This window comes from Protobothrops mucrosquamatus, unplaced genomic scaffold (assembly GCF_001527695.2).
Source record: "Protobothrops mucrosquamatus isolate PMUCROS unplaced genomic scaffold, P.Mucros_1.0 scaffold549, whole genome shotgun sequence".
Lineage (NCBI taxonomy): Eukaryota > Metazoa > Chordata > Lepidosauria > Squamata > Viperidae > Protobothrops > Protobothrops mucrosquamatus.
In genome coordinates, this window is record NW_015386853.1 from 865,075 (window position 1) to 875,784 (window position 10,710).

The 10,710-nt window shown below is 34.9% G+C and overlaps 1 protein-coding gene across 1 annotated transcript in view; it reads left to right on the forward strand.

Annotated features, from left to right (window-relative positions):
• CDK8 (cyclin dependent kinase 8) overlaps nt 1-10,710 on the forward strand; it is a 42,584-nt gene that overhangs the window by 13,496 nt on the left and 18,378 nt on the right. Inside the window, exons 2-4 of the mRNA XM_015817032.1 lie at nt 90-165; nt 2,029-2,139; nt 3,251-3,391. Of these exons, the coding sequence (XP_015672518.1) occupies nt 90-165; nt 2,029-2,139; nt 3,251-3,391 (328 nt within the window). The remainder of the gene's footprint in view (nt 1-89; nt 166-2,028; nt 2,140-3,250; nt 3,392-10,710) is intronic.

Below are 10,710 nucleotides of genomic sequence, written 5' to 3' on the forward strand. Positions count from 1 at the left end.
TTAACTGAGTGTCACCTTAAATGGTGCTTATAAGGATTCTTTTGAATTTATAATGCAGTTTTATACTATTTTTTCCTTCTGTATCATAGGAAAGATGATAAAGATTATGCTCTGAAGCAAATAGAAGGTACTGGGATTTCTATGTCTGCATGCAGAGAAATAGCTGTAAGTAACTTCAGTTCAAAACTAGTGTTCATATTAACTTTAATTCAGTTACTGTGATATTGTACATCTTGCACCTCAGCCCATAAATGTGTGTGGACAGGATGGAAAGAGTCTGTTTAAAATAGATCATAAAGTAGATCATAATTCTATTTCTATTTCAGGAGTACAACAGTTCATTTAGTGACCGTTCAAAGTGATAATGGCACTGAAAAAAGTGACTTAATGACCATTTTTCACAATTATGAGCTTTGCAGCATCCCATGATCGTGTGATCAAAATTCGGATGCTTGACACCTGGTTCATATTTATGACCGTTGCTGTGTCCCAAGGTCACGTGATCACCTTTTGCAACCTTCTGTCAAGCAAAGTCAATGGGGAAACCAGATTCACTTAACCAGATCACTAACTTATCAACTGTAGTGATTCACTTAATAATTGAGGCAAGAAAGATTGTAAAATGAGGCAAAACTCACTTAACAAATGTCTCACTTAACAACAGAAATTTTGGGCTCAACTGTCAAGGGCTATCCATAGTAGCAAACTATAGCAATTGGTAAATTGTCGTTAAAGTGCAATGGTCAGTATTTGTATCTTAAGAGATTTCCAAAATGAGCTTAGGATAAAATCTAATTTTATAATTCAACATCAGTTGAGTTGTAATTGGAGTCAATTACATAAATAGACGGTGAATGTAACAAACTGTATTATGGCAAACACAGATTGTGAACTTAATTAATGTAAGATACTTTTGATAGAGTTAAAAGTAGTAAAATTGTATTATGTGAAAAACCTCTTAATCTTCATGTTTAAGATCAAACTTTTTCTTATGGTAGTACTTTATCATCATCATCCCTCTGTTTCCTTAGATTACCTTTGAATAGATGTGAACAGGATCATAAGTATAATAGAAGGAATATTACTCTTATGCAATTTTCTGTTTGTAAATTGCCCTACTTTGTTTTTCCTTGGTTACAGAATAAAATAAGAACAAAGGAAAAAAGTAAACAGACAGAGCTTTATCTGTAAATATGACTTTACCACTGAACAAAGAACAAGCGGAGGGATGGGCTTTTAGTATATAAATGATATAGGGCTTTTATGAGGCTCTGTTCGTATCACTGTGTTGCCATAATTTTAAAATAAAATTTATGAAAAATCATACGTATTTTCTTACAGGGCTATTTTTCAAAAGAGACCTTTTAAACAAGTGCAAACTCTGGTGTTTCAATTATGAAGCATTCAGTAGTAATCTTAAATCTTTTTGCTTAAAGTTACTATTTTTGTAAATCCATTTTTATAAGGAACAAGTTGATTTTTCAGATATAGAGATAAATATTGACAATTGAACAAAAGAATAATTGTAAAGCATGACTTGCGATATAGAAAATAAATTACTTTACATATCTTTGGAGCTGGAATCCTACAGATTAATAAAGAATAGTATACTGAGCAATTTGTCAGATTCTTGAGATGGTTCTATGACTAACATGCATAATTTTAAAAGTCATAAAAGATCCAGGCATACAAAGTGTATTCAGCTTACATATATGTCATTTAGTTTTAGGTTAAAGTTGCATCATTTTTTAAATGGTGGACGTTCTCTTCAGTTCAAATTTCAATAGTGTTATCTGCATCCTAAGGGAGGTATGTTTGACTCAGCTGTTAGCCCAATTTAAAAACCTGGTAGGAATTCCTTAATTAGGAGGAATCCCACACTGCTTTTTTTTTTTTTGTCCTTTGTGAATTAAAAGATTTCAGATTAAGCCTGAAAAACACGCTTATTTGTTTTAAAGTTATAAAAAGAATCGACAGTTTGTATTTTTGGTTTGTACATCTTTTTAGCGAATGGTATTTGTTTTACAGCTGTTGCGGGAACTCAAGCATCCAAATGTAATTTCTCTGCAAAAGGTGTTTCTGTCTCATGCTGACAGAAAAGTATGGCTTCTCTTTGACTATGCGGAACATGATCTTTGGGTAAGAATGCTTATGGATTAGCCAATAAAATGGCAAGTGCAACTACAAATTGAAGCCCTCGGCATATTCATCAGTATTGTATGTCCTACTGAGTGGTAGAGCTTCACTCTGCAATTGCAACCCCTGTTATGGACACCTCCCCATGATGAGACTTGAAAATACATAATTCTTACATTTAAACATGAAACTCAATTCTCGTCAGTTTTTCCCTATACTTTTCAATGACAGCTGCTGAGCCCTACTCGTCGCTATAGCCAACATTTATAGTAAATACTTTAAATGTTGAGTATAAAAACAATGGAAAGGGTGTGATTCTAAATAAATAAGTTTGGATTAGGTCCGGTTTTCAAGTGGCTAGAAGTCCCCGTTGCCATTCATTTCAATATCCATTGCAAATATATATATTTTTTGTAAGATATTTAAAGATTTCACAAGATTTTTTTAGATACACTTCTGTATTGGTAGTGGGCAATGTAGCAGATAAGAAAATATTTTTTCTTCCCTAAATTAACACAAGTTGGATAAAATAAATGGCAGCTCATTTGTGGGAGGGAGGAAAAAGGGAGATAAAATGTTTAAAATATTTCAGACTTTTAGACATGCTATGAAAGGCAAAAGTGCCTCATCAGATATGTTACGTGGCCATAACAATATCCTCATCTTCTGGTAGAGAAAATGGTTGTAGATCCATAAAAAAAATAGAACTATACCATTATTGAAAACATTGAACATATGTCATCTTATGAAATAAATTGTTTTAATCTCTTGTTTTCCTGCTATTTAACGTAATTATATCCATATCTTCTAGATGTGCATAAGGAATTTAGAAACAATTTAGAAATTTAGAAACAATTCTTTGAAAGTATTGTTGGAAAGGCTTATAGTTTGTAAATATATTATATATAACTATATATATAAAGCAAATTTAAGAACAAAATTGCTGAGTACAAAGTTAAATGAAAAGGAAGATAAACACTTACACAAATATATACGTAATTCTTGTTCTAATCTCAGAAATGCCAACTCAGTAATGAATACAGTAGACATTTTGGTTATAATGAAACATTGAATCAAACTGTTTCCATGCTGATTAATCTTGTTTGTTTTTTAGCACATAATAAAATTTCACAGAGCTTCTAAGGCAAACAAGAAGCCAGTTCAGTTACCTCGGGGAATGGTGAAATCTCTATTATATCAGATCTTAGATGGCATTCATTATCTACATGCGAACTGGGTGTTACACAGGGATTTGGTAAGTAGATCTACAGTGGGGATTAGAAATAGGTATAAGGCTTTTATCTAGTGATAATATTTTGCACAATATATTAGCTATAAAGTATTAATAGCTTGTTTTCAAGTTTAACTTAGCAGGCATATGTCTATTTGAATATGTGTTTTTATTTCATATGTTATTTTTTTCAATATTTGGCAAGAGAAATAGCATAGCTGCTTTTGTATTCTTTATTTAAAAAAACAAGACAAAATCTCCTAGGTAAGGAGTAGGGCCATATCAATATAACTTGCATATTTGACTTGTCAGTTGCTTAAATTACATTTCTTACTTTCTGTGAATGCTTTTAAGAACACACATGTTGCCTTATTGGATTAGTCCAAAAAATATGTCTAGGCTTTCCCTATCAGATTCTCCAGATGGGTTGACACTATGCTGGCATAGCATTCTAGCAGTTGTAGCGTAATACTCATTCTTGCTTTTGGCATCACTTAATTAACACTAGGGCTCAATAGCCATTAGTATGGTGTTCACACTTAGCTTTCTGTCTAAGCTAATGATCATCAGTGCATTTTATGGTATTAAGATTTATTTTTTGTATCAGAAAAATGTTCTCCTTGCCTGGATCCGGGACAAATTGTCAGCAAGTGCAGCATCTAATCTGATTTTTTTTTTTAAAGAAAACCACACACTTAAATAGTCAGAGCTGCTTAGTACTTGGATAGTAGAAACTGGAAAATCTCAGGGCTGCAGGCTGGGTTGAAGAAAATTAATGGCAAATCACTTCTGTATTTAAAGCTCTATGAAAATATCTGTGTAGTTACCAGAAGTCAACCTTGATTCAAAAAATACTTGTTCTTCCTTTGCTGCAAATCACTTTCACATTGCAACTCATTTCTATATGGTTTCCTTCAGTACAGTCAACATTAGTGTAGGAAAATATATTTGTCCATCAAATTCCAGATAGCGCACATGTATGAATGAGGATGCATGGTCTTTATGTTTGTAGAAATGTTTAGAATAACACTATGGAGAATGTTTTAAGTAAAACAAATACTCTAAAACCCAGGTTTGCTAAAGAACTCTTACAAAGTTAAAGAAACAAAATGCTTATTTTGGGGACTATCTTCTTCAGAATCTGCCTGCTCTACACAATCTAGACCAGTGTTTTTCAACTTTGGCAACTTTAAGATGTGTGGACTTCAATTCCCAGAATTCCCCAGCAAGCACACTATCCTAGGACATTTGGAAATTAAAGTACACACGTCTTAAAGTTGTGAAGGCTAAGAAACATGGAAGGACCTTGGAGGTTATCTAGTCCAGCCCCCTGCTCAGGCAGGAAACCCTATACCATTTCAGACAAATGGCTGTCCAATCTCTTCTTAAAGACTTCCAGTATTGGAGCATTCACAGCTTCTGGAGGCAGGTTGTTCCACTGATTAATTGGCATCTTCAACTATTTAATATGTCAATAACTGATTCTGCTATTTACCCATTCAAAGGGCTTTTTGTCTGTTTATCAACGAATATAAACTATTCTATAATGAGAAGTGAAAAGCTAATGCAAGTATATGAGATATAAAGCATTGTTTACTCAACTTGCATAATCTTCATAAATGATCTAAAAGTCAGAAATCTGATTTGTACTCTGCACCCTCTTATATCTGCCAAAATAGTAGATATAAGGTAGAATGGATTGTAAAGTAGAATGGATTGAGAGTACATGATTGGCCCACAAGTACTTAGTTTTGTTTTGTTTTTTGAGTAAAATATTCATTCAGCATATGCTACTTTCTAGTGGGAAAATGTCTATGGAGATTCTCAGTCATCCAGGTCATGGTTGTCTCAACGGTGATTTTTCAAAAGGCACCTGGACTTTCTTGAGTTTTTTTCTTCGCTTCTCATCCAAAAAGCTTTATAGGTTCTGCCAGGATGGCGAAAAAGATTCTAGTGGGAAGCAGTACGTTAATAGTGTTTGTTTCATGTTGTTTGGATTTTTTTTCTGGTTTATCACTTTTCTATTGTATGCCATCCAGAATCACAGTTAGAGAGTTGAGTTAGACCGCTTTAGATTTATTAAATCTAAATATATAAATAAAATAGGGTGAACTGAATAAAATCATTATTCAACAGATAAGTTTGTGCACACTTTTGGCTTGCTATGTCTTGGTTCCTTCTACCTGTGACAATAATTGAACATAACAGATTCCCGTTTATCACTTGGGTTTATAACTGCTTAGTAGGGGAAAACAAGTCAAGAATATTGAATTGCATACAATTCTAAACAAAGCAGTGTTTCTAGTTTGTCTTGCTGCTTCAGTTAGCACAAGAAATCAAATCTGCATGTGAAATGTGCAGACTATGTGCTAAATTTTTGAGAGATTCATACTAATGATTTAAATTATACCTAAACAGCTAATAGCAATCAGCTAATAGCAGTCAAATCTTAGATAATGTCTTATGTTCCTCCTCCTTATGTTTCTCAAATATAAAAAAACCTTCCACTGATCAATTTTCTATCGGGGATTGATATGTCTTGCAATGCAATAATAAGCAGCACTTAGAATAAAAGCTTAATATTCTTATGCTTTCTGTATAAAAATACTCTCACCTATAAATGAATTCCTTAAACTCTTTTGTATGAATTGATCTGAAATGTGGGAATAATTACTATCTTACAAAGGTGTTATCCTTGTGATATTTTTTCACTGTCTAAAATATTACACAATATGTATTGCAGATTGTTCATAATTTACTACTGCTACTTGTGGACTTGAAGGCTTTATTTATTTTGAATAATAAGCATTTCATTATTTTCAGAAAGAGTAAAACACAATGCCATATGATTTATAATATAAAATATTAGCAAATAATGCAAACAAGACTTTTCTGAGCGGGTTCTAACACAAGATAGTGGCATGGGGATATTTTATTAGCATTATAAAGTGCTTGCAAATTCAGTACTTGCGACTTGTAAAAATAATACAATATAGAAAATTGATGGTAAAATATAGAAGGTGTACAAAACCTTTCTATTCTTTTGTGTGTGTTTGGATTGTGATGCTGCCTTTGTAAGAGTCCCATCCTTTCCAAATATCTCCCAAGTAGCATATTTTCATTTTCTTTCCTAACAGTTTTCTATGAGATAAGTGGGGAGTTAATACCTATGAAAGAGTTTCTTAATAATGTAAATACCAGTAAGAAAAGTTGATCCTGATCCACCTTCCTAGTAGGCTTATGAATAGGACACCATACTAGCTCTTAAGAGTATATATATAAATATATACATGAACTCTTATGATATATATTATCATATACGTAGTATATATTATCATGAGTGATATAATAATATATAATATAAAAGAGTGATAATATATAATGTAAGATGGATTGGGGGTGGCATGATAGCCGTGTTCCAATATTTGAGGGGCTGCCACAAAGAAGAGGGGTCAACCTATTTTCCAAATAATGGATGGCAACGAATCAAGGAGAAAAGCAACCTAGAACTAAGGAGAAATTTCCTAACAGTGTGGACAATTAACCAGTGGACCACTTTGCCTTCAGAAGTTGTGGGTACTCCATCATTGGAAGCTTTAAGATAGCTGGACAGCCACTTGTCTGGAATGGTATAGAGTCTCTTGCCTGAGTCGGGGTGGGGTTGGATTAGAAGAACTCCAAGGTCCCTTCCAACTCTGTTATTCTGTTCTGTTCTGTTCTGTTCTGTTCTGTTTAGCACATAAGGGAAATGATAAGTCATTTGCAGTCATAAAATCAAGGTAGGTTATCAGGGAGTGGATCACGGCAAGCCTGCTTAATCAACTTTACAAAAGCACAGCAGGGGTGGAGCCATATGGGCCTTAGGGAATGCTGTTTCACAGGCAAGTGTAGCTACAAAGAAGGTGCTTCTCCTAAGTCCTGTGAGATGACAGTGCTGTACAATTCTATCAGATCTTACTGCTAAGGCAAAAATATCAAGGGAACTGCAGTCCCATAGGTAACCAGATCCTAAGCTATGAAATACTTTATTGGTAACCATCAACATTTTGAATTGCACATTGAAGCCCTGTGGTAGCCAGGTGTTGTGCACAAGAGCAGAGATACTACATGGACAAAACATGGAATGCCTACAGTTATTTATACAACTGCATTCTAGTTCAGTTGAAATTTCCAAGTGCTCATCAAAGGTAGTATATTGCAGTTGTCCAAACTGGAACATGACATCCCAGTCCAGAAAAGGTTGTAATTTGAATGCAAGATTGATTAGTGTAAAGATCCTCATGGCCATGGCCACCATCTGTTCATTAAATGGGAGTCTCAGAGTGCCAGCTGGAAAAACGCAAACTCATCAGGAACTCAAGAAGATAAATCCCTTAGACTGGAAGTATTTTGAAAGCAAACCACTCACTCTTTGTAGACCTGAGCCTAAGCCTGCTCCTTTCCATCCATGTACTTACAGCAATAGATAGGAGTTATGCAACATTGCCTATTCATTTAGAGAACAACATGTAAAGCTCTGTGTCATCTGCATACTGGAAATAACCTATCCTGATGGATGATCTCACCTAGCAACCTCATGTTGACATTAAACTGTGAAACCTTGAATTAGCAAAGGCCTTGGGCTAAAACTCTTTCCACCTACCAACACCAACTGGAAACCACTTCAGAAGAAGGAAGAGAACTGGTACAGTACAGTGCTCCCACTTCAAGTCTCCATAGCTGCCCAGAATTCTTCTGAGAAATTAAGTAGGACCAGGAGAATCCAATCCAATCTTGGTCCGACCAAAGCTCATCAAAGAGCCATCTGTTTTCTCCAGGTTCCTCTGGAGTTGCTGTACTACTTCCTTAGATACAACAGTTTTGGCATCTAGCAATCAGGGGACTTACCACTGTCTCCTTCAGGGCAAGCAAGGGAATACCATCACTCAAGGAAAAATTAAATCACCATTTGAATTCAGCTCTTTTTTTATAATATGTTATTGATTTTCTCATTTTACAATTGAGTATTTAAAAAGCAACGTGATGACTGGGTTGATCAATAGTTCAATAGCGTACATAAGTATTTAATATAAATCTCATATTACAACATCAAATATTTCCTCTCTTTTTCCATTAATATCTGCTATCTCCTATTGGGCTAGTACAATTCTTATTATTATCAACTAAATAAAAACATTTTTGTTACAGTTATCAATAATTTTTAGCTTATACATATATCTTAATTGTGTTTGCACTTAATCCTTGTATACAATCTATGTCCTGTTATTGCTTTTTATGTTTATTTTGTGTTTTATGTTTTCATGTTTATTTTGCTTTACATTGAATCCAGGTTTTGCTTTCAATTGTCAGTGAGTTTTGCTTGGAAATAGCAGTAAGCATAAATGCAGAAGTATATATAAATTTAGATTTTATGTAAGTCTGCTTGTGAAATGAAATCTTGTTTTGAGAGTTTTCTTTTTATATGTCTTTGGTTTTGCCTTTTTATGCAGATATTAGATCAGGCATTATAGATGACAATCTGTATAAAATACTGTAGCAAACCTATCTGTTAACTATAATAAGGTAGAATAGCAAACAGAATTGGAAATGAAGTGTATGCTATGCAGGAAAAATTATTAAAAGTTGGAGGCTTTGAAAATAAAATTAAATTAACTATGTTATTCCTGAAGAGAGAAATTAATCATCTGTGAATAATGTCATATCATTGCATATGGTGTAGTTGTTAAGTGCATTGTTGCTGAAGATAAACCCTAATTGTATTATCTATTTCTTACCCAAAATGTACAATCAGTATTGAATTTGAATTTGGAGATGTGGAAAAGAACAATTAGTAAATAATTAGCAAAGTGAAGCTCTGTTATTTTTTTCAGGATTATTCATTTCTGATCTAAATTAAACCTTTTGTACTCCAGGATTCAAATTTATGAAAACATTCACAAATTTGTTAGGATGTATTTTAGAACCATTTTCATTAATTCCTCAACAAAATCTTTTGATATATAGCTAATGGAATTTTGTTGATTATAAATATATAAATTTAAAGGACCAAAAGTTTTCAGAGGACAGAAAATAACAGTCTTCTGATTGTTAATGACATGTGTAAATCAGTTTCGCCATTGTTCCGTGAATGATAACCGGTAATAAATAACTCAGACTTCCATGTGTATTTCATTTGTTTATAATTCTCACTGTTTATGATTTTTTTCCTCATCCAAGTTTACTTCTGGTGATTAAATAAATCTGATAGAAAGTAACATTTTATGCATGTATCTGAAAGCATATGGGATAGATAGTCATTTAGATATCACAAAACCTTTTGTTATTTTTATGTCTAACTATTTACTCAAACATTTTTATCAATTGTTTTCTCTATTTTTAAAATGGAAGGAAAATCCATTTCTGTGAACTTAATGAAGATTATGCATAGAAATAGTAAAAATGAGCAGCTCAAAAGAATTTTCCAACATATCAAATCATTATTATTATTATTATTATTATTATTATTATTAAATTAAATTTATATCCCGCCCTTCTCCTTGCGGACTCAGGGCGGCTGACAATCGATTAAAAAATACACAGATAACAATTACAGAATTAAAATTAATTAAAAGGAAATATTTAAGTATGGTCTAATTAAAATATAATTAAAACCCCCTCTAAAAATTACCCTAGGCCAGTCCTGCAAGCTGGAAAAACCATGTCTTAAGGGCGCGGCGGAAGGAAGGGAGATCAGGTATCACCCTGATCTCTGGCGGTAGTTCATTCCAGAGGGTGGGAGCTCCCACAGAGAAGGCCCTCCCCCTTGGGGTCGCCAGCCGGCACTGTCTGGCCGACGGCACCCTGAGGAGACCCACTCTGTGGGAGCGTACAGGTCGATGGGAGGTAGTCTGCGGCAGAAGGCGGTCTCGAAGGTATCCGGGTCCGATGCCATGGAGCGCTTTAAAGATGATAGTCAACACCTTGAAGCGCACCCGGAAGGCCACAGGCAGCCAATGCAGCTCGCGCAGCAGCGGTGTTATATGGGAGGGTCGAGTCCCTCCCAACACCGCCCGCGCGGCCGCATTTTGGACTAGCTGGAGCCTCCGGGTGCTCCTCAAGGGGAGCCCCATGTAGAGAGCATTACAGTAGTCCAGGCGGGGGGTGGCAAGAGCATGAGTGACCGTGCGTAGGGCGTCTCGGTCCAGAAAAGGTCGCAACTGGTGAATCAGACGAACCTGATAAAACGCCCCCCTGGTCACGGCCGCCAACTGATCATCCAGTGTCAGCCGTGGATCCAGGAGGACACCCAAGTTGCGTACCCGATCCGAGGGAGCCAGTGTTTCGCCCCCTATAGTCAGCGATGG